This window comes from Camelina sativa, chromosome 15 (assembly GCF_000633955.1).
Source record: "Camelina sativa cultivar DH55 chromosome 15, Cs, whole genome shotgun sequence".
In the NCBI taxonomy this organism is placed as follows: Eukaryota; Viridiplantae; Streptophyta; class Magnoliopsida; order Brassicales; family Brassicaceae; genus Camelina; species Camelina sativa.
The window spans coordinates 8,623,504-8,636,703 of NC_025699.1; the positions used below are offsets into that span (position 1 = coordinate 8,623,504).

At 38.4% G+C, this 13,200-nt stretch overlaps 3 protein-coding genes across 4 annotated transcripts; all 3 read right to left on the reverse strand.

The window, feature by feature from the left end:
• LOC104746067 (pectinesterase inhibitor 2-like) lies at positions 5,585 to 6,209 on the reverse strand. The gene has a single exon (XM_010467451.1). It carries the CDS (start codon positions 6,188 to 6,190, stop codon positions 5,594 to 5,596), a length of 597 nt encoding a protein of 198 aa, XP_010465753.1. The 5' UTR covers positions 6,191 to 6,209; the 3' UTR covers positions 5,585 to 5,593.
• LOC104746068 (dihydrolipoyl dehydrogenase 2, mitochondrial-like) lies at positions 7,184 to 10,229 on the reverse strand. 2 transcript variants are annotated; one of them, XM_019237299.1, is made up of 4 exons: positions 9,851 to 10,229; positions 8,738 to 9,423; positions 7,647 to 8,221; positions 7,184 to 7,542 (listed from the first exon to the last, which is right to left on the reverse strand). In XM_019237299.1, the coding sequence occupies exons 1-3, from the start codon at positions 10,121 to 10,123 to the stop codon at positions 7,657 to 7,659; spliced, it is 1,524 nt and encodes a 507-aa protein (XP_019092844.1). In that variant the 5' UTR covers positions 10,124 to 10,229; the 3' UTR covers positions 7,184 to 7,542; positions 7,647 to 7,656. The 2 variants fall into 2 exon arrangements, with proteins under 2 accessions (XP_019092844.1, XP_010465754.1); XM_010467452.2 differs by having other exon boundaries at positions 7,647 to 8,138; positions 8,655 to 9,423.
• LOC104746069 (probable protein phosphatase 2C 43) lies at positions 10,548 to 12,508 on the reverse strand. The gene is made up of 2 exons (XM_010467453.2): positions 12,212 to 12,508; positions 10,548 to 11,869 (listed from the first exon to the last, which is right to left on the reverse strand). The coding sequence occupies exons 1-2, from the start codon at positions 12,506 to 12,508 to the stop codon at positions 10,880 to 10,882; spliced, it is 1,287 nt and encodes a 428-aa protein (XP_010465755.1). The 3' UTR covers positions 10,548 to 10,879.

A 13,200-nucleotide genomic window follows, 5' to 3' on the forward strand; every position in this document is an offset into this window, starting at 1 on the left:
TTGAACCTCACGGTTCATCCAGATGAGCTAGCTCAAAGGGAAAATATTTTCCATACCCGCTGTACCATCCAAGAAAAGGTATGTAATCTTATTATCGATGGTGGATCATGTACTAATGTTGCTAGCGAGTATATGGTTTCAAAACTCAGCCTTGGACGGACTAAACATCCTCATCCATATAAACTAAGATGGCTTAATGACAAGGCTGAACTGCGAATCACGGATCAAGTACAAGTACCATTCAAAGTGGGAAAGTATATGGATCAAGTCTTGTGTGATGTGGTTCCTATGCAAGCTTGTCACCTTCTACTTGGTAGACCGTGGCAATTTGATAAAGATACCATGCACCAAGGGCGTAGTAACATGTATTCTTTTGTCTATGATAAGAAGAAATACAATCTAACTCCTCTCACACCGAACCAAGTGCATGAAATTCAAGTTAAGATGCTTAAAGAGAAGGGTTCTCCTTCTAAGAGTAATTTTCTGATCAAGCCTAGCTACATAGCTAAGACACTCACTTGTAATGAACCGGTATTACTAATGATGTTTAAGGAAGTTTTGAGCGCAGGTTTTAGTGCTTTGGAACAAGATCTCCCTAAAGAGGTGAAGGATCTTTTGAACCGGTTTGCTGAGACATTTCCAGATGAAATTCCAGCTGGTCTACCTCCTATAAGAGGAATTGAACATCAAATAGATCTGGTTCCGGGTGCCCCATTGCCCAATAGAGCCGCTTATTGCGTTAACCCGGAGGAAGCTAAGGAATTGGAGAAACAAGTGAAGGATCTTTTAGACAAAGGCTATGTGAGGGAAAGCCTAAGTCCATGTGCTGTACCGGTCCTTTTGGTGCCAAAGAAAGATGGAACTTGGAGGATGTGTGTAGATTGTCGAGCTATCAACAACATTACCATCAAATACTGACATCCAATCCCAAGGTTAGCTGATATGCTTGATGAATTATCTGGATCTAATGTGTTTTCAAAGATTGATCTTAGGAGTGGCTATCATCAAGTAATAATGAAGGAAGGTGATGAGTGGAAAACGGCTTTTAAGACCAAGCAAGGTCTCTATAAGTGGCTAGTCATGCCATTTGGGCTTACAAACGCACCAAGCACCTTCATGAGGCTTATGAACCAAGTTCTAAGGCCTTATATCAGTAAGTTTGTAGTGGTATACTTTGATGATATACTTATTTATAGTCATACATTTGATGATCACCTAATTCATTTAGAACAAGTTATTAAAACGCTTCAAAAGGAAGGTCTTTATGCCAACCTTAAGAAGTGCACCTTTTGTACTAATGAACTTGTCTTCTTAGGTTTTATAGTGAGTTCACAGGGACTGAGAGTGGATGAAGAGAAAGTCAAAGCTATACAAGAATGGCCGACACCAACCAACATTAGTCAAGTGAGAAGTTTCCATGGCTTGGCTAGTTTCTATAGGAGATTTGTGAAGGATTTCAGCACTCTTGCTGCACCCCTAACTGCTGTGATCAAAAAGGACGTGGAGTTTAAGTGGGGAGAAGTCCAGGAGCAAGCATTCAAAGCACTCAAAGATCAGTTATCGAATGCACCAGTTTTAGCTTTACCAGACTTTACGAAAACTTTTGAGATTGAGTGTGATGCATCAGGTTTAGGTATTGGAGCTGTGCTTACTCAAGGAGGCAAGCCAATAGCCTATTTCAGCGAAAAACTCAATGGAGCAACACTCAACTATCCCACGTATGACAAAGAGTTGTATGCCTTGGTCCGCGCCATGGAGACTTGGCAACACTATCTACTCGCTAAGGAGTGTGTGATTCACACGGATCATGAGACCTTAAAGCATCTACGAGGGCAAACAAACCTAAAGAGAAGGCATGCAAAGTGGCTTGAGTTCATAGAGACATTTCCTTATGTCATTAAATACAAGAAGGGAAAAGACAATATCATAGCCGATGCGCTTTCAAGACGACATGCTCTCATCTCTACAATGGATGCAAATGTTCTTGGTTTTGAATTGATTATACCTTTATATGAGTCTGATCCTAACTTTGCAGAGAGCTATAAGAATCCAGGCAAGGGAGGTCACACATCATTCTACATTCACAATGGCTATCTCTTCAAAGATAAACGACTATGTATCCCGCAATGCTCTTTAAGGGATCTTATAGTCCGAGAAGCTCATGCAGGAAGGCTTGATGGGACACTTTGGAGTGGAGAAGACTTTGGCCATGCTTAAAGAACATTTCTTCTGGCCTCACCTTAAGAAATCTGTGGAGACTTTCATTGCAAGGTGTATCACTTGCAAGAAAGCAAAGTCTAAAGTCCAACCCCACGGTTTGTATCTTCCCTTACCGATTCCTACTTCTCCTTGGGTTGATATTTCCATGGATTTTGTTCTAGGTTTACCCAAAATCAGACACAAGGATTCAATATTTGTGGTGGTGGACCGTTTTTCTAAAATGGCTCACTTTATACCGTGTGCTAAGACCAACGATGCAACCCAAACAGCAGACCTCTTCTTTAAAGAAGTTGTAAAATTGCATGGAGTGCCACGGACTATTGTTTCCGACAGGGACACCAAGTTTCTCGGCCACTTTTGGAGGACCTTATGGAAGAAATTAGGCACCAAGCTACTATTCTCAACCACGTGTCACCCACAAACTGATGGCCAAACCGAAGTAGTCAACCGAACGCTTGGAACACTTCTGAGAGCAACAATAGGGAAAAATCTTAAAACTTGGCTTGAGGCTTTACCTTTTGTTGAATTTGCTTATAATAGAGCTATCCAAAGTGCAACACTAATGTCTCCTTTTCAGGTTGTCTATGGGTTCAATCCCAATACACCTTTGGATTTAACACCACTTCCACAAAAAGACTTCTTAGACTTAGATGGCGAGAAAAAGGCCGAGGAAATCAAGAAGCTCCATTTAAAAGTTAAGGAGAGACTTGAGAAAACCAATGAGCAACGAGTTAGAGCAGCCAACAAGAGCAGGAAAAAAGTTACTTTTGAAGTCGGAGAATGGGTGTGGCTACACATGAGACCAGAGAGATTTCCCAATCAACGGAGCTCTAAACTTTCACCCCGTGGAGATGGACCATTCAAAATTTTGGAGAAGATTAATGACAACGCCTACAAGCTGGATCTTCCAGGTGAGTTCAAAGTGTCAAATACGTTCAATGTCTCTGATTTGGCTCATTTTGATGCAGGAGAAAACGTTTCGAGGTCGAAACCTCATGAAGAGGGAGGGAGTGATGAGGACATCGAACCACCAAGCCATATTATCCAAGCTCCATATGTGCCAAGCGGACCAATGACTAGGACCAGGAGCAAAAGCATAGAAAAGAAGTTCAACATCTTTCTGGAGCAGCTGGAACATGAAGGACTGATCCCCCTTGATCAGTTTGAAGCCATTCGCCTAACCCCATCGGAGAGCTCCCAACTAAAGGCCGTCTTCAACGAAATACCTCCGACGATTCAGGACGAGCCAGGAGATGAGCCACATATCAAATTAAAGCTTTCTGAGTCTAGTTTCCGGAGAACCAACGAGCGTCGAGAGAACTGCTATAAATCTCCAGATATGGACCGAACAGTAAACACATGTCCAGTGGACTCTCTAATAAGCAATAAGGTTAAATGGGCTTTATTCACCCCCAAACTTGAAGCCCACTTAAGCACGTGTTATTTGGCACTAGAAGACATCTAGAAGGCTCTCTCACTCGTCCAGAATATCCCGAGATCGAAGAAGAATCATGTCATGAAGTCAAGATATCAAATTTGCCTTAATCGGCACCCTTGATATTCTCCTTTCTACACAACGTCTCTTTCCTTTATTTTTCTGATTTTGTTCTGGTTTTCCTTGTTCTTCTCTTTGCAGGATTTATGTGTTTTTCCTTAGAATAAGTTATGAACCTGGCTATATAATGCCTTGAGTTGTAGTTCTTTTTTTCCACCTTTTGATTAATAAAATTGCTTGTTTCTGTTTCACAAAAGAAACCATTGCTCTCTAATTCGTGAGTGTGTCCGAATTCTTGAGTGTTCTAAGAAGTATCAGTAGACTTTCACATCTATTGTGGTTCTTATCAATCCACCATTCATCTCCACCTTATCTGGGTTAGTTAGAGAGGTCCTTAGACCAGCTAACGACTCATCCTTGTTTTGGTTCATTTTGTAGCCAAAGCTCATATCAGGCAATATCACTCTTTTTGATCCACCTTACAGTAAAAAATGGTATCGTCTGCAAAAAGTAAGTGACTGATTCTAGGACTTTCCTTTCCTAGTTTGATACCCGTAAGCTTCCCCTCTTCCTTTGCTTTGTGACCCGATAAAACCTCACTGCATAGGATGAAAATAAAAGGAGACAGGGGATCGCCCTGTCTTATCCCTCTTTGGGGGACCAAAAGCCCTTGTGCTGGTCCATTGAGCAGGTATGAATAGGTTACTGTTGTGAAGCACTGCATAGTCCATGTAATCCAGGTACTGTGGAAACCCATTCTCTCCATAACTAGTTTGATAAAATCCCATTCTACACAGTCATATGCTTTACTCATATCAGTTGTAACTGCCATGTAGCACTGTTTCCTTGCTTTTGATGTATGTAGGTAGTGGAGAGCTTCGTGCGAGATCAACACATTATTAGCAATAGCCCATTGGGGTATAAAAGCTGATTTAATAATATCAGTTGTCGTATTTTAATAGTCTATCAAACTATCAAAATGTAAATCATGCATATCTAGAAATTATTTTTAAAAAAAAAATCTTAGCTATTTTTATGGCATGTTATATAGTATTTTATATCATTATAGTTTGAAAATACAACATAAAATTTTTTTTATAGATATGTGCTTTTGGAGTAGCATACATTATTATATCTGCATATTTATATATGTGTAAATTTACATAATTATTAATTTATGATATTATTGGGACCATACTTTACATTGGAATTTTTAAAAAAATTATTATCTTATTATCTTATAAAATTTTGTTATTTTTTACACTATCTCCACTCGGGACCAACAAAATTTATTAATTTATAGTGTTTATTAATTTATATAATATTAATTTATAGAAATTTTATGTAGTTCACTTCCATCTTTGAAACAAATAAATAAAAATTCTCATAGGATTTCAAAAAAAAAACAGATTATTTAAATCATGAACTTAATATCAAATGTTGTTGACAAAGCCAAATAGACATGTCGTAAAAATTTCTAACGAAGCAACTAACATCTGTTTTCTCGATCGTTGACTAATATGATAAATAAAATGATGTCGTTTTGTCGATTGGGAAAAATGCTAATACGACATTTGATGTTTTAAAATGATAGTCAACATTACTTGACCTTTTAAATGGCTTTCGAGAAAATTTGTGGTTTTAATGACGTTAATTTGAAAGTTGATGGTTTAAACAACATTTTTCCCATCAACAAAACAAGTCATCTTATCGATGAGAGATTGGTTAACGACGAAGTAAACTGAGTGTTAGATGCATTGTTATCAGATTTTATGACATGTCCATTTTGGTTTCGTCGATAATATTGATGTTTTAAAAGGATAGTCAACATAACTTTGCTATTCTTATTAGCATTAATTAGTGCAGCGAGACAGTTATCTAATTAATATTCTTCTTTACTTCCTGAATTCTCTTATTTTTAAACATGTAAGCATCAGAGAAAACTCTACCAATGTTACACATTCTTTTAAACCGCATATTGCGTAATGTAACATCAGACGGCACAGTATTACGTCCTGCAAGGTCAGCTTCACACGTAGTTATACTATTAAAGGCTTTCACAGCCGCCTGAGATGTTAACTCGTACTCATTCGAGCTAGCAAACCGTATAGCGTCCTCCATCGATTTAATGGCTGACTCATAATATGTTACGCATGACCCATACGGTATCTTGAGCGTCGGATCAGTCGTGGTTCTTACTAAGCGTTTCATCATCGCTATGTTCTTATAGCCAAACAATTGCGTCTTTTGGATGACCAATTCGAGAAGACCCTTGAATTTGACGGTGAACGTTATTGGATCATTGGTAAGCCAAATGATGCAGAAGTGGCTGGGAATTGTCGGTTCTGAGCAGATTCGGTCGAGTGATTCTTTTGTGACTATGTTAGTTGTGTCACTCAGAGACAAAGATGAAGACAAAGGAGTGATTAATAAAAGAAGGAGAACAGGAAGAATTGAGAGGCGAGGAAAATCCATTGTCTTGGATTTGGAGAATAATTATGAGTATGCCCTTAGATGTGGGAAGTGCTATAGCTTACTAATATACATATATAGTTTTTTTTTTTTTTGGTTAAAAAGTACATATATAGTTTTCTTGGATAACAAAAGTGACAAGTGTAACTCCCATTTGTCATGCTTAATCTTGGTGTTTGTGTGTTTAATGGAATGTGATCACCCAAATCTGTTTACCCTAATCAATATTGTTGACTCAAAATAATGTGTGAATTAATGTATTTAGGGGGATAATTACAAAATTAACATCTGTCAAAAAAAATTACAATATTAATTTGAGGAGAATATATCTTTCCTAAAAATAATCCACTTTTATTGGATGTGGATAACATAAATATCATCCTTTAAAATCTATGAATTCTTCTTCAGCTAAATCAAAATGGTATTCAATCCACCATTATTCAATTGATAATGAACCTGTCAAAAAAATATCTTGGTTATTAATCATTTCCTTCTTTGAAAAAACTATAATAAAAAATGGTATTTAGGGGGATAATTCTTCTTCAGCTAAATCAAAATGGTATTCAATCCACCATTGTTCCATTGATAATGAACCTGTCAAAAAAATATCTTGGTTATTAATCATTCATTCCGTTCTTTGAAAAAAATATTTTAAAAAAATAAAAACTGAAAAGATTTCAAGACCTTGGGTTATTACGTTAGTGTGCATATAGTACGTATGTATGTTTGTATCTTCGTTTGGGTATTTGTATCCTAATCTAGTCATATCATACAAAAATTCCCAACTCTTAACTACTACACAAGTACATATACGTATGTTTGCATCTTCTTTTGGGTATTTTATCCATACTAGTATTCAACTATCTGTATTTTGAAACCTTTTATGGCAGTGGTAAAATATCTTGAGAGCCATAATACAGAGGAATAAAAGTCGTTAACGTAATAGACTAATCTGGGTGGAGAATAACCGAACCAAGTTTATTAAGTGAAAGCAAATCGAAATCAGAAAATCGAACAAAATCAAATAGTGAACAAAACAAATCATATCGAACTCGGTTTACTCCTTCACCAAAAATCAGCCAACAAAACCAAGCCGAGAGACCACCAAACAAACCGGATTAATCACATTTGGTTCATTGAGCATTTCAAATTATTACTATAGTCGGGCCTAACCCGGAATTGAAAATCTGGAGAAGATTAACGAATAAAAAAGAGTGGTAAAAGTGTATCTTCTTTCAGCTCAATCTCATACCCACCAGAAATTAAAAATCGAATGTTAAACCGATATTAGAAAACTAATCTCGATTTGGCTTGTCGTAGGCGGCTTTACTCCCTTCTCCTACAATCCACATCTCCTAGTATGGGCATCAACACACAAGAAAATATCAAAACCCAAACAAACAAAAAAAACAAGTAAATGAAAAACCGTGAACAGAACCAACTGTAAATTGTGATGTACCTGTGTGTATCTACATGTGAATGGGCTTGTCATAGGTAGCCATGGCAGCTTCCTTGATAGCCTCACTCATGGTGGGATGAGCGTGACAGACTCGAGCAATGTCTTCACTTGATGCATCATAGTTGATCGCTAGAACTGCCTCATGGATCAATTCTCCTGCGTTTGGCGACATAATATGAACTCCCAAGATCTTGTCTGTCTCTTTATCAGCCAAAATCTTGACCATTCCCTCTACTGTGTCTATGGCCTTGGCTCTGCTATTCGCCATGAACGGGAATTTCCCAACATTGTAGCTTACACCCTCTTTCTTCAGCTGCTCCTCGGTTTTACCCACCGAGGCAACTTCAGGGTGAGTGTAAACAACCCCGGGGACTTTGTCGTAATCCACATGGCCGTGTTTGCCTGCTATAAACTCAACACAAGCAACACCGTCTTCTTCGGCTTTGTGAGCCAGCATTGGTCCTGGAATTACATCTCCAATTGCATAAACGCCTGAAACGTTTGTCGAGAATCTCTCATTCACTAGAATTCTCCCTCCTTTGTCTGTCTCAACTCCGATTTTCTCTAGATCAAGCNCCTCACTCATGGTGGGATGAGCGTGACAGACTCGAGCAATGTCTTCACTTGATGCATCATAGTTGATCGCTAGAACTGCCTCATGGATCAATTCTCCTGCGTTTGGCGACATAATATGAACTCCCAAGATCTTGTCTGTCTCTTTATCAGCCAAAATCTTGACCATTCCCTCTACTGTGTCTATGGCCTTGGCTCTGCTATTCGCCATGAACGGGAATTTCCCAACATTGTAGCTTACACCCTCTTTCTTCAGCTGCTCCTCGGTTTTACCCACCGAGGCAACTTCAGGGTGAGTGTAAACAACCCCGGGGACTTTGTCGTAATCCACATGGCCGTGTTTGCCTGCTATAAACTCAACACAAGCAACACCGTCTTCTTCGGCTTTGTGAGCCAGCATTGGTCCTGGAATTACATCTCCTATTGCATAAACACCTGAAACATTTGTCGAGAATCTCTCATTCACTAGAATTCTCCCGCCTTTGTCTGTCTCAACTCCGATTTTCTCTAGATCAAGTCCAGATGTGAACGGAGTTCTACCAGCTGAGACGAGGACTATATCAGCTTCAAGAGTGGTCTGCTCTCCACCTTCAGCAGGTTCCACCATGAGTTTCACACCATCTCCAGACGAATCTACGCCAACGACTTTAGTCTTGAGCATGAATTTCATACTTTGCTTCTCTAGTGAACGTTGAAACTGCTTGCGGATTTCACCATCCATTGCTGGTACAATATCCGCTGCAAACTCAACAACCGTGACCTCTGATCCGAGCCGCCCCCATACAGAGCCCATCTCAAGCCCAATATAGCCAGCGCCAATGACAATGAGTTTCTTCGGGATTTCTGTGAGACACAGTGCCCCGGTTGATGATACAATCTTCTTTTCGTCGATGGTGATCCCAGGCAAAGATTTGACATCCGAGCCAGTTGCAACAATGATATGTTTGCCTTTCACAACCGTATTTTCTCCATCGGTAGTGTCCACAGAGACTTCGTTCGGGGACAGAAACTTACCGTATCCCTTCACATAGTTGACCTTGTTCTTCTTAAACAGACTTTCAACTCCACGGGTGAGATTCTTGACGGCTGTGTCTTTCTGAGCCAACATGGCAGGAAGATCTACCTCAACTGAAGAGACCTTAACACCATGTTTAGCAAAAACGTGCTTTGCTTCGTGGTACATATGAGAAGAGTGAAGAAGAGCCTAGTACAAAAGAAAAAAAAGTGGATGCTATGTTAGCTAATGTCAAACAGATTCATCATTGCTTAAAATCAAAGTGAACAAGAGCCTAATCAATCAGAAAATAGTGATTAACATCACCAAGAGAGGATCATGATCCAGCATATGCAACGAGAACAAAATCAAGTAAAGAGATACAACAAATAGTTCCATTTCCATAGAATCAACCACAAACAGGATTTAGAAATACGGTAAAACGACCTCAAACAGATCTGAGTAATGAATAAGTATCATCACAGAATCAGTTCTTAAACCTCGAAACTCAGTCTAACCCTCAGATCGAATCTCAAATGATGATCATCAACAAAGATACACAAGAGACGAAACAAAATCAGAGAAAAAATCTAACGAATCTCGAAGTAAACGAAAATAAAAGGAGTTTCAGAATCACCTTAGAAGGAATACAACCGATGTTAAGACAAGTACCACCGAGAGCACCGCGCTTTTCGATACAGGTAGTCTTGAGACCGAGCTGTGCGGCCTTAATCGCCGCCACGTAACCTCCAGGACCGCCGCCGATGATGACGACGTCGTTTTCATCGGATCCCGACGAAGCGAAGCCGCGAGTGAGGGAGAGAGAGAATCTGAGAGCATCAGTGGGAGAATTAGAGATGTTTCTGGTGAGAAAGTATGCTTTTCTCCTAGCTAAACTCGCCATCGCCATCGTTGTTGTTGTTGTTGTTTTTTTGTTTTCTTCTTACTCCGTCGAAGTTTCTTAGAGAGAGAGATGGAGACGAGACTTTAGTTTCTTTGAAGAGTCGAATAAAGACGGAATATTAAAAAATTAAAAGGACCTTTTCTCAATTTTCCCATGTTTTATTTAGACTTTTTAATTTTCGTTAATCATATATACTTAGGAGGCATCCAGGAGCAATTATATACCCTCAATAATTCAAAAGGAATACTTAAATTATACACATAAGAGAAAACTGATTACCATATATATGACAACCACCACTACATCAGAATTCAGATTAAGATCTTGATGTGGATGACAAGAGAAGGTTTATCTAATGTTGTAGGAGAGTTCTTAGACTCATAACTCTGATCACAATCATCTCACACAGGTTCTAAGTGTCAAAGTCATGAGGAAGAATCAGTTGATTAACTTTATAACCGGAATAACTTCAATCTTAATTAGTTTTTGTACATAAGTGCTCAATAAACCTACTGGAGAAATAGCCAAACAAACAGATAAAAAATGGCTACTACAACACTTATGAACATTTTGAACAACACAGAGAAGTCTCTCATCTTCTCTTCTTGCCCTCCTTTTATTTCCATCCAATATCAGAGATGAAATGTCATCAAATAATCTTTAGCCTTGCGGAGGGTTGTTATCTCCAAAGACCCATCTCTGTTGCTATAATATATACATTGTTGTCCCCTCCTCAAGACTGCTCAAAAACCTTCATCAGAGTTAGCCTTCTAGCATTGTTTGTAACCGGGATCGGGCTTCATCTGAAACACAGAACCGTATTCTTCTCCGTTGTGGAGCTGGTGATGATGTTAAGCAGATGACCACCACTGTAACGTTATCTGATGTGTCAAGCCTCAAAGCTTCCCTTCCAAGTTCCATAGCGCATCTTCTCGGGTCACCGTGTCTCCTCAGTCCTTGCCTGACAAAAGTAACAGCATACTGGCTTGTCATCACATCCCAAACACCGTCACATCCCATAACCAAGAATTCGTCTTCCTCCGTTAGAATCATCTGTTGAATGTCCGGATCTGAGATCAGAGGTGAGAAAGATCCACCGAGGGGTGAAAACCTCTTTACTGACCAGTCTCCAAGAGCTCTTGTAACAGCAAGGTCACCGTATAGATACTCGCCTTCAAAGTAACCTCCTAAATCCTCTACCCTTCTCCGTTCTGGCTCAAATGTAGATTTATGATCAAATGACATATCAACCGCTTTTCCTTTTCTGCATAGCACAGCACGGCAATCACCAGCGTTAGCTACCATTAAATGTCTTCCAATTACAAGAGCAGTCAAGGCGGTTGTTCCACACGAACTACTAACTATTCTTTCATCTTCCATGGCGAGATCAGCAAGCCTATAAGCTTTCCGGTGAGACTTCTCCAGTTCTTTCAAGAAAAGAGAGTCCACAACCGAAGGAGATTCTCGAAAGACAGCATCTTCAAAGAACAAACTCATTGCATTCTCTTTAATAAACTGTGATGCCTCAGATCCACCATGGCCATCAAACACACCGTAGAAAGCTATAGGCACAGGAAATCTATAGTAGGAAGATCCAAGATGTACTGAAAGGTCGTCTATGCATATGTGTTCATCTTCCATGTACTCTCGGTTGTCACCCTTATCCGCATAACTCCCAGAGCTTATATTTGGTATAAACTCAGTAGCAGGCTCTTCAATAATCGTTGCAGCTGCAGAACAACAACTCTTGACCTGTTTAGAAACAAAAGGTAACATTATAAAAACTTGTTTAGTGTTTAGTTGTTCTTTTCCTTCACAACATCAGAGAATCCACAGAACAGAACAAACATACAAAAAGCTAAATTCTTTACTGAATTCGAATTGGATTTTAACAAGTGAGCAAACCTAAAACAAAGTCAAGTCTATATACATAATTGACCAAGGCGGAATTATCAAAGATTAAGACTTTATCAATCCAGTCTAATCCAATCCTAACTTCGAATTCATTGAAGAATCTAGAATGGCACAGAGTCCTAAAAAAGTAGCAAAATTGAGATAACGAAAAGAGAAAAGAAACAAAACCCAAACACGTACCGATCCTAACAGAGGCGTTTCTTCAGAGCCAGGAATCTCAATACAAACGGAATCATGGATTCTGATTTCGGCAATCTGAAAGCTACTATTACTGGGATCTTTCCCAACGGAGAGATGAGACTTGACGTCGATGACACTGATCTCAGCAGAAGAATCAGAGACCATGTTTTGACTCAGAAGCATCGATTTTGCTTTTATAATGAACTGACGGACACACCTGATTATGAGATCTTTCCAAAGACAAAGCTGTGTGTAAAGCAGCCATGTTTGGGTCACTGAAGCTTTGCTTGGACGCATTTTAATTTTTTTTCTGATAAAATTATAAAAGAGAAAAACAAATTAGGTTTACATGAATATGTTGAGAATATATATGTGTTTGCTTATATAAATATTATTATCTATTTTTTACCAAAAATTATATATATATATATATATATATTATTATCTATTTTTATACACTTTTTTGTAAAACAAAATTATATGATTTGTTGCCAACTGTAATAAACTTATCAATTTATAAGTTTCTAGTAACCCAAAAATATCTCGAATATGTTGAGCATATATATGTGTTTGCTTACATTAATATTGTTATCTATTTTTTATGGTGAAAATAATATTATTATCTATTTTTATACAGTTTTCTAAAATTATTATGATTTTTTGCCACCTGTAATAAACTTATCAATTTTATAAGTTTCTAGTAACCCAAAAATATCTGTGTGTAAATATCTATAAATAGGTGTTTATTTAAATGCATGGAACTCTTGTGTTCACACTGATTTGTCTAACCAAATTTAAATTAAGTGTTAAATACAAAATTAAGGCAAAGATTAATTAGTACTTAACTTGGCTAATGGTGACTGGTGAGCTACACGTGGAAAACATGAGTGCAAGCTTTCAAACTACTTGGCCACCATATTGGTTTCTTTACCTAGTTACACTTACACTTGAACAATGAATACATCATTTTTAGAGAACGTGGCAAAAAA